Consider the following 15,353-nt stretch of genomic DNA (forward strand, 5'->3'; position numbering starts at 1 on the left):
AGTTGGCCCGCATATCCTTTAATCAGTCGTGTCCTAGGAGGGATGACTGAACCGTATGTATATAGAATCAAAAAGCACGTATAGATAGACGGGAGACATGCGGCGGCTATTTTGCCTTTTGAGGGGAAAACAAAAGTTGTTTAACCGTGATTTAGATCGCCATTGGCTTTCGGTGAAGAAAAAAGGGCACCTAACCACCTAGACTATTTGAGCATGGCCCAGTTGGGAGTAATGAGTGGAGCGACCATGAGCTATCCGGACATCGGAGCACTCTGCACCGAGAAACACGTTGTTCGAGAAGGGAAGGCAACGGGGAGAAGCGGGATAATTGCTGATGACAATGGATGGAAAAGAGCACCTGTAGATCGGCTAATTCGTTTGTTTTGAAAAGAGGGAGGAAAATACATGGTATCTAGAGGTAGAGAGTGATGATGGATGCTGACCGGTTATATGTGAAGAATCATGTCATCCATGAGGCATACCGTCATAACCCCACCATCCCACCATTATCCAATGTTTCCATTTCCATAGATTCATCCATCCTTACCAGCGGAAGTCTCTCGCCCGCCAAATCTTCCCCCCTCCCCTCCGACTTAGTAAGTAGGTACTTCAATTCTCCTTTCGCCACGTCTTCCATCTTCGATCTTCTTCCCTTCTTAAACAGTTCATATATATCAATTCACACCATCTATCATCTAACGACTTCTCTTGCAGACTCAATCTATCCTGTGTTTGATTAGCTTGACTGTCTTCCTCACATTACATCACAATGTCTTCCGCTCTCGAACAGCTCAAGGCCACTGGCACCGTAAGTCCAACGTCAATTATTTCGTGGCCTTTTTGCGCCACATCAGGATGGGATCACTAATCACTAGGTCTACCGTCTGTACAGGTTGTTGTCTGTGACTCTGGTGAGTTCTTTCTATCATTGCGGATAGATGGCTGCAAGGACATGGGCTAATAGCACGTCTCTCTAGGTGACTTCGCCAGTATGTTTCCTTCGTTCCCCTAATATTGCTCAGCCTCGATTCCGATGTTGACTGCTCAACAGCCATTGGCAAGTACAAGCCTCAGGATGCTACCACCAACCCCTCCTTGATCCTGGCTGCTTCTAAGAAGCCCGAGTACGCCAGCCTGATCGACGCTGCCGTCCAGAAGGGCAAGAGAGAGGTCCGTCGCTCTGTGAATGGCCGCGTGATATTGATCTGTTACTGAACCCCCCGACAGGGCAAGACTCTTGACGAGCAGGTCGAGGCTACCCTCGACAACCTTCTCGTTGAGTTCGGCAAGAAGATCCTCGAGATCATCCCCGGCAAGGTCTCCACCGAGGTCGATGCCCGTTTCTCCTTCGACACCCAGGCTTCCGTCGACAAGGCCCTTCATATCATCAAGGTACGCCGGACCTGACCGAATCAACAGATGACGAGACATGGCTGACTTGTGCAGCTCTACGAGCAACAAGGTATCTCCAAGGACCGTATCCTTATCAAGGTCGCCTCCACCTGGGAGGGTATCAAGGCCGCCCAGATCCTGCAGTCTCAGCACGGCGTCAACTGCAACCTGACCCTCATGTTCTCCCTCGTCCAGGCCATTGCTGCTGCTGAGGCCGGTGCTTTCCTCATCTCCCCCTTCGTCGGCCGTATCCTGGACTGGTACAAGGCTGCGCACAAGCGCGACTACAGCCCCGAGGAGGATCCCGGTGTCAAGTCCGTTCAGAGCATTTACAACTACTACAAGAAGTTCGGTTACAAGACCATCGTCATGGGAGCTTCCTTCCGTAACACCGGTGAGATCACAGAGTTGGCTGGCTGCGACTACCTGACCATCTCGGTATGTTATCCGTCCTAATCGTCGCGGGACGAAAACTAACCTAGAGGTGTAGCCCAATCTGCTCGAGGAGCTGTACAACTCGACAGCCCCCGTCCCCAAGAAGCTCGACGCCGCCGGCGCCGCCAGCCTCGACATCCCCAAGCGCAGCTACATCAACGATGAGGCTACCTTCCGCTTCGAGTTCAACGAGGAGGCTATGGCCGTCGAGAAGCTGCGCGAGGGTATCTCCAAGTTCGCGGCTGACGCCATCACCCTCAAGGAGCTCCTCAAGCAGAAGATCCAGGCTTAGATTGAGAAATTGCCTTGATCTATCTTGCTGTTGAATTCTGTTTCTTTTCCTGCTAATGTTCTTTCTGTGTTAAAATTGGCGGCATGAAAAATTGGCCTCGTAGATAGGAATGAATCATGTAATGAATTCTCCACGTCATTTGAAATGGCATGGCATATTTTTTATCAAATTTATCTTCGGTCCTTGTAGTTTCTGTGTAGGCTTAATAGAAGGAACATGTTCAGAAATGAGGCCGAAGAAGCATGGTCGGAGAACAGCTGGAGCTGTACAATACCCGAGGTACGTCATCTGGAATTGAACCACCTCTTCACTCAAAAGGACGGCTTGAGGTTATTAGATGATTTTCGTGCTTATATCTAAAGCTCATTGTTTATGAACGCTGTACAAACACAATCGAGACACTTGAATTATCTAGCTGCAGTCATTCCTTAGATACTGGGTCGCACAGCTTGTTGGTTAGCTTACAAATAATGATCACGGGATTACGGGTTTAGTATGGCAGCGATTTCCGCGGATCTGCAGCTCTCGCTCAGTTAGGATTTAGGAGGGTATCTTGTATCCGCAGTCGAGACCGGACGGCTTATGAATCGATCTCTGGAAAGTAACAATATTTGGTACTTGGTACAATACAGTACATACCCAGAGTTCCGAGGTACTGAGTTGTCTAATCGTCAACTACATGAAGAGCTGCCAGCTTATCCGAGCTCTTGACACGATAATACACAAACAAACGTCATTCCGACGACCCCGCCAGCGCAGGTGGGGGTAACCGTTTCATCGCTTTTGAGAGGCCAACAGCTCCCAAGGGCCCCAATGAGGAGGGGCAGTCGAGGCGGATGCATCATGGATGGAAAGCAGACGAAATTGGGCCGATTGGAAACCTATCGAATACGGAGTAGAGTGATACTGTGAATCCACCCTCTAGTAGTAGCTAATAGGACTGCTATAGTTATTAGTAGGTAGTAGAAATTACCCCTCGTCCCAAGGTTTGCCTCTCGATTTCTCCTCGTCCTTTTTCTTTCATCATCATCATCTCTGCCATCAACTCTCTCGAATCTCTGTTCTGTTCAAGTCATATTTCACAAGACACAAGTTCACACCGTCAAAATGGTCAAGGCTGGTAGGTGACTTATGCTTATTTCATATTGCCTTTCGTATTTTTCATTGGTTTCTTCCTGTAGTTGGATCCACGATCGACCGTGGCCGGGGACCTTGAGTGAGCACATTTGAGCACCTTGCGATCCAGCCCTCACCAGCTTCCTGGCCTATCATCCGTCGTCGTTGGATCCCAACTCTGGGGTAACTGAGCGTACTGGCTGCTCTTAACAGATAATGGATGCTTCTATTCGCTCCTTACTCGCTGCTGATGCTTGCTGGCTTGCTGGCTTGCTCTGGCCTACATGGCTAGTGGGAGTTGGGAAGCTATCGACGGGTCCTACCTTATCTGATGCAACCAGTATCCATGGAGTTACGCTCTGATCATTGCACATGAGCGATCCAAACGAGCTTCTCCCTTTTTCTGGAAGCTTTTCATACTATTGCGCCGTTCCTACCTTTGCAGGATGACTAACTTTCTTTTCAGTTGCTGTCGTCCGTGGTGACTCCAAGGTCACCGGCACTGTCACCTTCGAGCAGGCCGACGAGAACTCTCCCACCACCATCTCCTGGAACATCAAGGGTAACGACCCCAACGCCAAGCGTGGCTTCCACGTCCACCAGTTCGGTGACAACACCAACGGATGCACCTCCGCTGGTCCTCACTGTACGTCCTCTTACCAGTGATTTCTATGAGAACCAGAACTGACCAACGTCTAGTCAACCCCTTTGGCAAGACCCACGGTGCTCCCGAGGACGCCGAGCGCCACGTCGGTGATCTTGGTAACTTCCAGACCGATGCCGAGGGTAACGCCGTCGGCTCCATGCAGGACAAGCTTGTTAAGCTGATTGGTGCTGAGAGCGTTCTGGGCGTAAGTTTTTGCGGACGGTAATGCATGGATTTGATAGTGAGCTGACAACAATGTTAGCGGACCCTGGTCGTTCACGCCGGTACCGACGACCTTGGCAGGGGTGGCACCGAGGAGTCCAAGAAGACTGGTAACGCTGGTGCTCGTCCTGCCTGTGGTAAGTTCATCTCAGTCTACTGACACAAAGACGGATGTACGTTAACTTGCCGACTCTCTTCAACAGGTGTTATTGGTATCGCCGCTTAAGCGCCAGTCAACTTTGATTAGCATAAAAGTGCTTGGATCATCTTCAGAATGGGAAGGAAAAGTAACAAGATTGATATTTGTTCAAGTACCAGGAGGAAGAAATCCAAGAAAGGGGTCTACTCTTGACTTGCAGCTGTTCAGATCTAGGTGCTGGATAGCATTCACGAATTGATGTGCTTTTGTAATGAAATAGTTGCTGCCAATATAGCTATTAATTCACTTGACAATGAAATGATCCAAGATCTATCTAAAATTATTCCCTCACTGCCAAATCTCGTTACATAAGGTACATAGTTGAATGACACCTATCAATATCGCCAATGGGGACTGCCCCCCTGGCTAGGCTATTAGCGGCTTCCCCCACAGAAAGTCAGGTGGCCCCAAACTGGAAGCTCTCCTCACGAGTCACCTCGACCTTATTCTCCCATCACTTTCCTGGTCTTTGCTTTTTCTTTCTTCTAATTATATCATTCAAAATTTCTGGAAACAATTGATTGTTGCTGCAACAACTCTTTTTCCCCTTCTCCGTCGATCCCTTAATCGTCCCAATTCTTCTGTGGCTTCCTCAGCATGCCTCTGGAAGCCCGCGTGAAATCTGTCCTGTCGGGCGACACTGTTGTCCTGTCCCATGTCACGAATCCTGGACAGGAACGCACCCTTAGTCTCGCATATGTCTCAGCTCCTAGACTGAGGAGAGAAGGCGATGAGGTGAGTCTATGAATTTATGCTGTTCAATTGCTCTACCTCGCTTTGTTGCTTTAAAATCCCATTCTTCTGGTCTCTGGCTAGGTGGCCTCTACTTCCGCCCATTCCAGCACCAGCAAACCCAATTGGCACATTTTCTCTACACATTGCCGTTCAGAAATATCTTGCTCTTTGATTGAACTGCTATTCTGAATTGCCGCTCACTCATCTCTAGCCATACGGCTTCCACTCCCGGGAATTCCTCCGCGAGGTCCTCGTGGGTAAAGTAATCCAATTCCAGGTCCTTTACACAATTCCTACCGGCGCCAAGCGTGACTACGGCACAATCAAGCTCCCTGGCTTTGATGCCTCTCTGCCCGATATCAGTGTGCAAGAAGGATGGACCCGCGTCCGTGAAGAGGCCGGCAAACGCAGCGACGAATCCGAAGAGACACTCGCATATCTTGAGCGACTCCGCGCTCTGGAGGACCACGCCCGTACCGAAGGCAAGGGTATGTGGGCCGGGGCGGATAAGGGCCGCACAGAGACTAGCTACGAGGTCGACGACGCAAAAGCTCTGGTTGATGAGTGGAAAGACAAGCACCTCGAGGCCATTGTCGAGAGAGTTTTGAACGGAGACAGGCTAGTATTGCGCCTGCTTTTGTCGCCCGAGGAACATCTGCAGACGGTCGTTGCTGTTGCGGGAGTTCGGGCCCCAGCGGCGAAACGGGTCAATGCTGAGGGCAAGGAGCAGCCTGGTGAACCCTTCGGGGACGAAGCATATCAATTCGTCGAGACGCGCCTCCTGCAGCGCAAGGTCCAGGTGTCCCTTCTCGGCGTCACTCCCCAGGGACAACTGATCGCCACTGTCCTCCACCCCAATGGCAATATCGCCAAGTTCCTCCTGGAAGCCGGTCTTGCCCGCTGCTTCGATCACCACTCAACGTTGCTCGGAGCCGAAATGGCTGCTTTCCGGCGCGCAGAGAAGGAGGCTAAGGATAACAGGAAAGGCATGTTCGCTGGACTTGTCGCCGCGAAAGGTCCTGCTGGCGGGGCCGCCGATCAGGATTACATTGTCAACCGAGTGCTGAACGCAGACACTCTGATCCTCCGCAACAAGGCCGGTGAGGAGAAGAAGATCAGTCTGAGCAGTGTTAGACAGCCCAAGCCGTCCGATCCTAAGCAGGCACCTTTCCAGGCGGATGCCAAGGAGTTCGTGCGTAAGAGGCTCATTGGCAAACACGTCAAGGTTACTATCAACGGCAAGAAGCCTGCAACTGAGGGTTACGAGGAGAGGGACGTCGCAACCGTGATTCAGGGCAACACCAACATCGCTCTCGCGCTTGTGGAGGCTGGCTATGCTTCGGTCATTCGTCACCGCCAGGACGACGAGGATCGCTCCCCTGACTATGACTCCCTGCTTATCGCCGAGGCGGACGCTCAGAAGGACGGAAAGGGAATGTGGTCTCCCAAGCCGCCTAAGCCCAAGCAGTACCAGGACTACTCCGAGAGCTTGCAGAAGGCCAAGATGGAAGTTTCGATTCTGCAACGTCAGAAGCGTGTCCCCGCCATTGTGGACTTCGTCAAGTCAGGATCTCGCTTTACCGTCCTTGTGCCCCGCGAGAATGCCAAGTTGACCTTGGTCTTGTCTGGTATTCGTGCGCCCCGCTCAGCTCGCAATCCTGGTGAAGCAGGTGAACCTTTTGGCCAGGAAGCCCATGACTTGGCGAACAAGCGCTGCATGCAACGCGATGTCGAGATCGACGTTGAAACTATTGACAAGGTTGGTKGCTTCATTGGCACTCTGTACGTCAACAAGGAAGACTTTGCCAAGGTCCTTCTGGAGGAGGGTCTGGCCACGGTTCATGCCTACTCGGCCGAGCAGTCCGGTCACGCCACCGAGTACTTTGCAGCCGAGCAGAAGGCAAAGGAGGCCCGGAAGGGTCTGTGGCACGACTGGGATCCAAGCAAGGAAGCTGAGGAAGCTGAAGAGGAGCCTGCCATTGGTAGCAACGGCGTGGAAGGTGAGGCTACCGAGCGTCGCAAGGACTACCGGGACGTGATGGTCACCTACGTCGATCCCGCATCCGGAAAGATCAAGATCCAGCAGATTGGCACAGGCACTTCTGCCCTGACGGAGCTGATGAGCGCCTTCCGTTCTTTCCATTTGAACAAGGCCAATGACACTCCGCTCCCTGGCCCACCCAAGGCCGGCGACTATGTCGCTGCCAAGTTTACTGAGGATGGCGACTGGTACCGTGCCAGGGTGCGTCGCAACGACCGTGAAAAGCAGCAGGCAGAGGTTGTATACATCGACTATGGTAACTCTGAGATCCTCCCATGGTCCCGCCTCCGACCCCTGAGCCAGCCCCAGTTCTCCGTCCAGAAGCTCCGTGCTCAAGCTTCAGACGCCGTGCTCTCCTTCGTGCAGTTCCCCGTCGCCGCCGATTACCTCCAGGATGCCGTCAGCTATCTTGAGGAATTGACATATGGTCGAACATTGGTCGCCAATGTCGACTACGTCGCTTCTGACGGAACGATGCACGTTACCTTGTTGGATCCTTCCGTATCGAAGAGCCTGGACCAGAGCATCAACACCGAAATTGTCCGTGAGGGTCTGGCCATGGTTCCTCGGAAGCTGAAGGCCTGGGAGCGTGCTGCCAGCGAGACTCTATCTAACCTGCGCAGCGCCGAGGACGAGGCTAAGCAGGAGAGACGCGGTATGTGGGAGTATGGAGACCTCACTGAGGACTAAGTGATAGGCACCGTCAAGGGGAATGGCTCTGAAGCTTGGGACTTGGACGAATGGATCGATTGTACATTTACGGGCAAGGTAAAATGCATTCATGCCTTTGAAAGGATTGGCCGTTCTGCTTTTGGCCAGTCATATTCTTCTGTATTTCTTGATGATATCCCTTAGCATACAGCATAGGATGTCCCTGGAAAGGTTCTAATAAGAATAATCAAAATGAGGCATTTGATACAATCATTCGTCCACTATGCTTCACGCTTGCCGATCAATTCGTAGTGTTCTCATTGTTTGCTGCGATGATCGTCGATTGCATAATCGGATCGATCTTTTTTTATGCTGACATAATCGCTCTTTATGCAGAGCAACAAACAACTTCTTTTCCGACGAGTTCCAGCAGGGCAAAAGATCTGTTTCTCGGTCCTTAACCGCATCACTTCTCGCAGCTGGATTTGCGCAGTGAATATCGGTGCACAGCTGGAATTCTACTGCATTTGGACTGCCGACGCAGCGAGGACTAGCCGATCCGACAACATCGCCTTTCTTAGGACATCCGGGCTTGCCGCGGAGGGGTGTAAGACCAAGCGAAGCGTTGTTTACTTGTCAGCACCAAATCACCCCGCGACCCTTGCTTTCGCTTTCTTACATTCGCGCATCTTATCTAATCAGTCTGGGGTAAAGATAAAAAAAGAGAAACCGAGTGGAGTCTCCCACGCAGCGCGGAATCAGGCACCGACTTTCAGAATGCCTTTGTGGCGTAGCCAGGCGGAGAGCGATGCCTCCTCGATACAACCGGCTGAATATGCCGAGAACGACCCGGCTGTGTCGGCTTCGCAGGCGGCAGGCACGGCGTGGCTCGTTGGACACTTGAATCACCTCACGCAGGACCAGGAGGAGAAGCTGAAGGAGTTCAAAGCGCTGTGTGAGCGGAATGGGTACTATAAGCCTGAGGGGCAGGGTGAGGGTGGAAAGGCCAGTCACGATGATGCAACTATGCTGTGCGTTTCCCCCTGTGTTCAAATTCTCGTTGATTCTACGGTTGGGTGTTGTGGAGGAATAGCATGCTGAAGGGTGTTATGTTATTGCGAACAGGAGGTTTTTGCGCGCGCGCAAGTTCGATGTGAATGGCGCTTGGGGCCAGTTCAAGGATACAGAGGATTGGCGCCGGGAGAATGCCATCGAGGACCTGTATGCGAACATCGACGTGGACTCGTACGATGCCGCGAGACGGATGGTTAGTCTGGCACCTATACGCCCTGTGCTTAATGAGCCCGTGGATGAACGAATTGCTGACCCTGGTTCGCGGTATGGATATAGTATCCGCAATGGACGGGTCGTCGGGACCGGCGCGGTATTCCCATTTATGTGTTCGAGATCAAGCATCTGAACAGCAAGAACATGGCCGCTTATAATTCCACGATGACTGACCCCGCCTCGACGGCAGAGACGCACCAGTCCTCGAAGGTGCCGCAGCGTCTGCTGCGCCTTTTCGCCCTCTACGAGAACCTCCTCCGCTTCGTCATGCCCCTCTGCACTCAGCTGCCGCGGCCTCACCCCGAGACGCCGATCGTCTCGTCAACGAACATCGTCGATGTCAGCGGAGTTGGGCTGAAGCAGTTTTGGAACCTGAAGGGGCACATGCAGGATGCGAGCGTGCTAGCTACAGCGCATTACCCGGAAACTCTGGACCGGATCTTCGTACGTGTTCCCCTTCCTTCCACGACCTATTGACTCGGCTGGCTAACATCTACCTACAAGATTATCGGCGCCCCCGCCTTCTTCCCCACCGTCTGGGGCTGGATCAAGCGCTGGTTCGACCCAGTGACCACCTCCAAGATCTTCATTCTATCCGCCGCAGAGGTGAAACCCACCCTCACCTCCTTCATGGACCCCTCCAGCATCCCCAAGCAATATGGCGGCGAACTCGACTGGCAGTGGGGCGATATGCCGAACCTCGACGAGCCCGCACGCAAACTAGTCGGCGCGCTAGAGATCCCTCCTGCCGAAGGCGAGACCAAACCCTCTTTCACCAAGGGACCCGTCCTTTTCAAGGGCGACCACGTCGAAATCCTGGGCAAGGTCGATGGCAAGAGAAGACAGAGGACCGTCCCTGTGCCTATGCCTTCCAAGGACCAAGAGAACCCGAATATACCGGACACAGAATTGGAGGCCAAGATGGCTGCTACGAGCCTAGAGACAGCAGCATCATCGGCAGAGCAATCCGACGGTCAGTCGGAGAATGAAAAGGTGGCGTTGGAGATCGTTGCCGCGGAGAAGGTTGCTAACGGGGATGCTCAGACGGTATCTGCTTAATACCATAAACAATAATTCCCTTTCGGTTTTCCATTTACTGGTCCAGGTCAGGGCCGGTCGCTTAATCTACATACATCAGGCGTCAATGGGCGATTACATAGACCGATCACGTTGAACGGGGCATGTCATAGAAAAACGATTGCATTTATTCCTTCCAGTCGCATATTGCAGATGTCCATTCGGCATCTTGCTACGTTACTTAGTGTTTGCTATCGGCGGCGGCCAACGCAACATCAACATCGAAATCAACATCGTCAATCGATTAGCGGGACCATCTTCCAAGTCCGCTTCTTCTATCCAGAGTACTTGCATCATTTAATTCTCTAAGTCTCATCAGGTAGATTAGGTGAACAGAGTGCAATAAACACAATCATGAAGAGAAGTTGTATAGCTTGTTTCTCTCATCTTTTCTAGGTTGCCTTCCACAGCAGATTGGTCTGCTTTCTCCGCACCTGTAGTGTGGTCAGTATTTGAGTGATATGTGGTATAGTATACACGCGGGAAAGTGTGCAAGTCAGGGAAACGTACCATTGGAGCCAAGATAATCACACCTACGCCCAACGCCAGAACTGTCATGATGAGCTGCAGCTTGGAGAATCCCTTGCCGAGGACATCGAATGCCTGGCTGGGGGTGGCTCGCGTGCCAAAGACATCCCCTCCGAACGCAAAGATCAAGCTTGTACTCTCGAGCAAAGTGGGGGTGGAGAGGACGGCCTTGATGCCTGCAACCTCGCGGTTGTGCGTGAGGTACCACTTCCCGTCGAACTCGAGGACGGGGCTGTATTTGAACAGACCCTCTTCGGCCTCGGTGGAGGTTGCGTCCCGTCCAACAGGTCGCCGGGGGTCTAACACCGGACGAGGAATGCCGACGATGGAGTTCGAAGCTGGGAGCGTGCAGAGAAGCTGGCGGGTTGTAATACCTTGACGGGTTTGCGTGACGGCCATGTGCGAGATGGGTTCGGGGATGATGAAGGATTGAGAAATCACATGAGGCAGGGGCAGGATGTCAGTGCCGTGGATGCTGGAGTAGTTTGAGGCAGAGCCCAACGGGCCCCGGTCGTTGGGGAGCGGTGACTCGTAGAGCTCCGAAACCACCAGCTGATAACCCTTGGCGTCTGACGGTGTTGCTGGATCGCCATAGAAGGAGTAAACGAACCAGTTCTCGGAGATGGCGGAAGCAATAGGTTGACTGGTATCAACGCCCTTCTGAGTACTGCTGTGAAGGATCTTCCCGGAAATGGCGTCCAGCAGGTAGAAGGTGGCCGTGTCTTCACCCACAGCCGTGACCAGAGCCAGGTTCGGGTTCAGGTACTTGTAAAGAACCGACCGGTCGCCCAGAACTTTGCCGATAGAGGCAACAGGGTCGTGAGCGGGGCGTGCAATAGCGCGAATGATTCTCTGGCCCTGAGCAGGCAGGAATTCCCAGACAGGCGATTTGTTGTCGGCGGCCCTCCATCCCAAGACACGGCCATCGGCGCTGAGAGTCACGAAAAAGCCAGATTTATCCAAAGGCTCCACTGGCACACCATCCTCCTTGACGCCAATGGTGATAAGCTTTGAAGCATCATTGATGACAGCGATAGAAGCAATTTTGCCTGAGGCGGGCGTACGCTTGATAACAGCCCCAGACGTCGTGTTCAGGCTCACTGAGCTACCGTCGTCGACGTACACAGTGGCGTAGCCTGGTTGAGTGAGGATGGCCTTCACGTTCCAGCTGTCTGATTCAGCAGCCTTGACACTCCAAGAGACAGCACCGTGATTTCCTGCGTCGATGCCATACACTCGTCCGTTTTCAGTAGCCACAACGGCAACTTTGCTGAGTCCAAAACCGTCGAGGCTCGACACTTCGTCGCTGAGAATACTAGTCAGAATACGCTTAGGTAATTCCTTCAGCCACTCTGGGAGGTGTTGCAGGTCTTTGGCGTGGCGCTTAACACGATGGACATAGGCCTTGAATAAGCTCTCATGCCCCTCAACTTCCAATTCATGAGCAAGATCTTCCTGGTATTCTTCCTCAGCCCAGGAAGCGGCAACCGCTCCATTCAGTGCCTCGTATCTCGTCCACTCAGTCTGACCGTTCCGAATGAGTTGCCAGTCACCCGACGACAAGACTGTTGCGGACCGAACAGCGACGGCGTCTCCCTTGGCGACTACTTCTGACACTGCATGTTGAGCGTGCTCAGTCGTAGGCGCCTGCAGTGGCCATCTGCCCAGGATTCCATGAGAGGCAGATGAGACAACCACGGCCTCCGACTGAGTGACGCGGGTGAAGTAGACATTGGCGTCAATGTTACTGGTCGCGAAGGCAGATTTCTCTTGCACACGAGGAAGACTATACGCTTTGGAAACAGTCGCCGAGGCCAGATCAACGTGATACACTTCCGCCCAGGAGCTGGAGTCCGTTTCATAGTGGACAAGGAAATGCGGCAACGAGTTAAGCTTCTTCGGGGTATGGACTTCAATCGACCTGATTTCCTCACCGCTCGTGTTGTCGATGTTGAGTGTATTGACTTGCTTCAGACCAAGCTGGTTGATTTTCAAAGCTTTCTGTGCCTTGTCCGTCCAAATGATCACTGGAGAAGCGGTGTTGGCGCCGACGAAGAGAATGGACTCCGGTCCAGACACATCACTTTCCGTGTTCAAAATGTGTTGCTGAGTCTGTCGGCCGGTGAGGGGATCCAGTGAAGTGACTTTGATCTTGTAGCCCTTGAGCATGCCCGAGTGTAGAGAGACGTAGAAAACCTCGGTTGCGGAGGATGATATTTGTAGGGGAATGTCACCACTGAATCAACAAGCCAAAGAAAGGCATTAGCAACAATGACAACATATTTCGCAGGGTGATTCATATTACCTAACATCCTTGAACTCCCACTTCACATCCCCAGATTCAGCATCCAGTCTCCGGAGGACACCTTGCTTGTCACCGTACAGTGCGATCGCATCTCGAGCCGATGAAGTCGCGCCAGCATCTTCGAGCTCCAAGAGCTCGAGGTCGACCACAGGCTCACCAGCGAACCAATTCTCCCAAATCAATTTTCCGTCCAAAGCACTCCATGAGGAGATATAGTCGCCCACAGCGCTGACAATCGCATTCGATCCGTCGGAAGCACGCAAGAATGATTGGGACTGGCCATCGTCCTTCGAGAGCAATGATCGTGAGACGTTCTGTCTCCAGACCAGTGAGCCATCTCTTGGGTTCACTGCACCGAGAAGTGACTTCTGCGAGAGGGTATAGAGCAGGGAGGCATTAGAAGAGGAGGAAGGCTTGAGGAAGAAAGTCGAGTGTGATGAGGGAGTGCCCAGGAGCGCATGGTGGAAATCGATATGGTTGACCTCATCAGGATAAATGGCCACCGTTGAGGGAACGCATGAGGTAAGCAGCAGGAGTGCCACCCGTAGCCACATTTTTATAACCTCAGCTCCAAAATGGTCATTGGAGGTGTAAGGTGGGCGGCTGGATAGTAAGGAGTTGGTGGTCGATAGGGTAAGGTATCTAATGGCGGAGATGATGATGATGCCGCTGTTGATTGGTGGTGCGGGCGGTGATGGACGCTGAGCTAACGTGAGCTCTGGACTAAGCCTCTCTTAACTATCTTATGCTACAGACTCTTTATCCCACAACATTGGCAATGAAGAATGAGATATTGACACACTATATACAGGTAAACTGATAAATTACATGAAATTTTGGAAGTAACCCCTTAAGCTTGGCCAAAGCACGCCTTGTTTGCTGCTTCAACCACTTTTTTCTCTCCCTCAGTCATGTCACCGGTTACTTCCCAATGTTTTGTGCCCATACCCATGGCTTGCAGGCCATCGGGGTTGACAGAAGACCAGTCCAATGCACCCTTAAAACCTGCCTCACCGGGGCCTCCAGCGCCGGGAAAATCCCAAGGTGGTGAGTAGGCAAGAGCCGCGTTCCGCTGCTTGAGCAGATAATCCACATTCATCTCGCACATTGGAGTGGCAGGAATATAGAGGACACTGGAGTCACCCTTTCCTTTATGTTCCTTGTCCACGGAATGCAACGAGTCGCAGTGCCAGGCGACATAATCGCCTGGTTCGACCTCTGGGACCGAAACCATGGTGGTGTCCAGCTCAAGGTGAGGATGGGTAGCTGGATTGTATTCTTGGCAAGCACCTGGCACGGCGCCCGGAAAGGTGGCGTCCAGGTTGGGCTGCAATGTCTTCGCATCGAAAAATGGACGCAGAATTGTATAGGCTGTGCTTTGAACGATCATAGGGCAAACACGCAGCGAGCCTTCTCTAGGGGCGGTCTTAGACATTGAAAGCCAGCCCTGGAAGAATCTCAGCATAGAGCATGCTCCCGCTCCATTGTACAGATCCATGTTAGCGGAAACGCGGTGCTTCGCATCCCAAGGGTCGTATTCTTCCCATTTGCCCTCCAAAATCTTGGTGTAGACCCGGGAATACTCTGGATCCTCCCAACGCTCGAGTGAACCTCCGTCCACGTGGGGACCAAGTGAGAATTTGCCATCTCCCGGCTGTCTGATACGCAGTCGGTCCGCATACGTCAGAGGATATCGGGTGGATATCCGAGTCGCCGGGTCAGATGAATGCCAGAGACGCTGCAAGAAACGCTGAGTCTCGAGCATGTTCGGGTGCGCTCGAGCCTCGGCCTGTGAAGGAGTCCAATACAGCTCAAACACTGCGGGTGAGTCAGGCGGAAAGGCCTTGACTCGCTCCTTGTTGGCAGCAACATACTCTTCAACCTTGTCTTTCCAACCTCGAGCTTCTTTTCGAGGGATCACATTCCTGATCACGACAGATCCGCGGTGCCATATCTCAGCAAGGAGTTTATCTGAGACTCTGCCGGACACGATATCTGCATATTGTACCGATGGTATAATCTGCCAGCAGTCAGCATCCTAGTGAAAATAATGGCAATGAGTTGCGGAATGATATACATCGCTGCCCTTGGCCTTGATCTCATGCACCTCTTTCTCTAGGCTTTCAAGCAGTCTCTTCCAGCTTTGCACCAGAGCCTTCTCGTTTTTCTCGAACAGCCTCTGTTTCAGTTCCTTGAACCGTGGAGGCAGCGGTTCAGGTTTGTAGTCAGGTCGCAAGCTCGGAAACACACTCGAAATGTCCCCGGCGGTCTTGGTCATATGTGATGTTGATGTTGACGTAGAGGCAGCACGAGCGGCTGCTCTAGAGAGAAGTTTGGACGCCGACATACTGATGAAACGCTTGCTCGTAGTAGAACGTTGGTCCTTACTCCGTATTTCAACTCGCGGTCTTTCCCTGATTTATATAC

At 52.4% G+C, this 15,353-nt stretch overlaps 6 protein-coding genes across 6 annotated transcripts; 4 read left to right on the forward strand and 2 right to left on the reverse strand.

The window, feature by feature from the left end:
• Positions 1 to 769: 769 nt before the first annotated feature.
• Positions 770 to 2,119, forward strand: Asppvi_004707 (sedoheptulose-7-phosphate:D-glyceraldehyde-3-phosphate transaldolase TAL1; the record flags this gene model as incomplete). Its single annotated transcript, XM_043300655.1, has 7 exons — positions 770 to 808; positions 893 to 911; positions 978 to 989; positions 1,052 to 1,170; positions 1,228 to 1,392; positions 1,447 to 1,830; positions 1,883 to 2,119. 7 exons carry the CDS (start codon positions 770 to 772, stop codon positions 2,117 to 2,119), a joined length of 975 nt encoding a protein of 324 aa, XP_043156590.1.
• Positions 2,120 to 3,226: 1,107 nt separating this feature from the next.
• On the forward strand, positions 3,227 to 4,329 carry sod1 (superoxide dismutase SOD1; the record flags this gene model as incomplete). Its single annotated transcript, XM_043300656.1, has 5 exons — positions 3,227 to 3,239; positions 3,702 to 3,881; positions 3,935 to 4,086; positions 4,144 to 4,240; positions 4,307 to 4,329. 5 exons carry the CDS (start codon positions 3,227 to 3,229, stop codon positions 4,327 to 4,329), a joined length of 465 nt encoding a protein of 154 aa, XP_043156591.1.
• Positions 4,330 to 4,899: 570 nt separating this feature from the next.
• On the forward strand, positions 4,900 to 7,768 carry Asppvi_004709 (putative transcription factor (Snd1/p100); the record flags this gene model as incomplete). Its single annotated transcript, XM_043300657.1, has 2 exons — positions 4,900 to 5,037; positions 5,249 to 7,768. The coding sequence occupies 2 exons, from the start codon at positions 4,900 to 4,902 to the stop codon at positions 7,766 to 7,768; spliced, it is 2,658 nt and encodes an 885-aa protein (XP_043156592.1).
• Positions 7,769 to 8,506: 738 nt separating this feature from the next.
• Positions 8,507 to 10,075, forward strand: Asppvi_004710 (SEC14 family lipid-binding protein; the record flags this gene model as incomplete). The annotated part of the gene is made up of 4 exons (XM_043300658.1): positions 8,507 to 8,760; positions 8,855 to 8,996; positions 9,080 to 9,460; positions 9,521 to 10,075. The coding sequence occupies 4 exons, from the start codon at positions 8,507 to 8,509 to the stop codon at positions 10,073 to 10,075; spliced, it is 1,332 nt and encodes a 443-aa protein (XP_043156593.1).
• Positions 10,076 to 10,485: 410 nt separating this feature from the next.
• Positions 10,486 to 13,480, reverse strand: Asppvi_004711 (uncharacterized protein; the record flags this gene model as incomplete). Its single annotated transcript, XM_043300659.1, has 3 exons — positions 10,486 to 10,527; positions 10,604 to 12,857; positions 12,927 to 13,480. 3 exons carry the CDS (start codon positions 13,478 to 13,480, stop codon positions 10,486 to 10,488), a joined length of 2,850 nt encoding a protein of 949 aa, XP_043156594.1.
• A 296-nt stretch (positions 13,481 to 13,776) lies between these two features.
• On the reverse strand, positions 13,777 to 15,273 carry Asppvi_004712 (DUF1479 domain-containing protein; the record flags this gene model as incomplete). Its single annotated transcript, XM_043300660.1, has 2 exons — positions 13,777 to 14,946; positions 15,004 to 15,273. 2 exons carry the CDS (start codon positions 15,271 to 15,273, stop codon positions 13,777 to 13,779), a joined length of 1,440 nt encoding a protein of 479 aa, XP_043156595.1.
• Between the last annotated feature and the right edge of the window lie 80 nt (positions 15,274 to 15,353).

This window comes from Aspergillus pseudoviridinutans (genome assembly GCF_018340605.1).
Source record: "Aspergillus pseudoviridinutans IFM 55266 DNA, scaffold_3, whole genome shotgun sequence".
NCBI classification, from domain to species: Eukaryota; Fungi; Ascomycota; class Eurotiomycetes; order Eurotiales; family Aspergillaceae; genus Aspergillus; species Aspergillus pseudoviridinutans.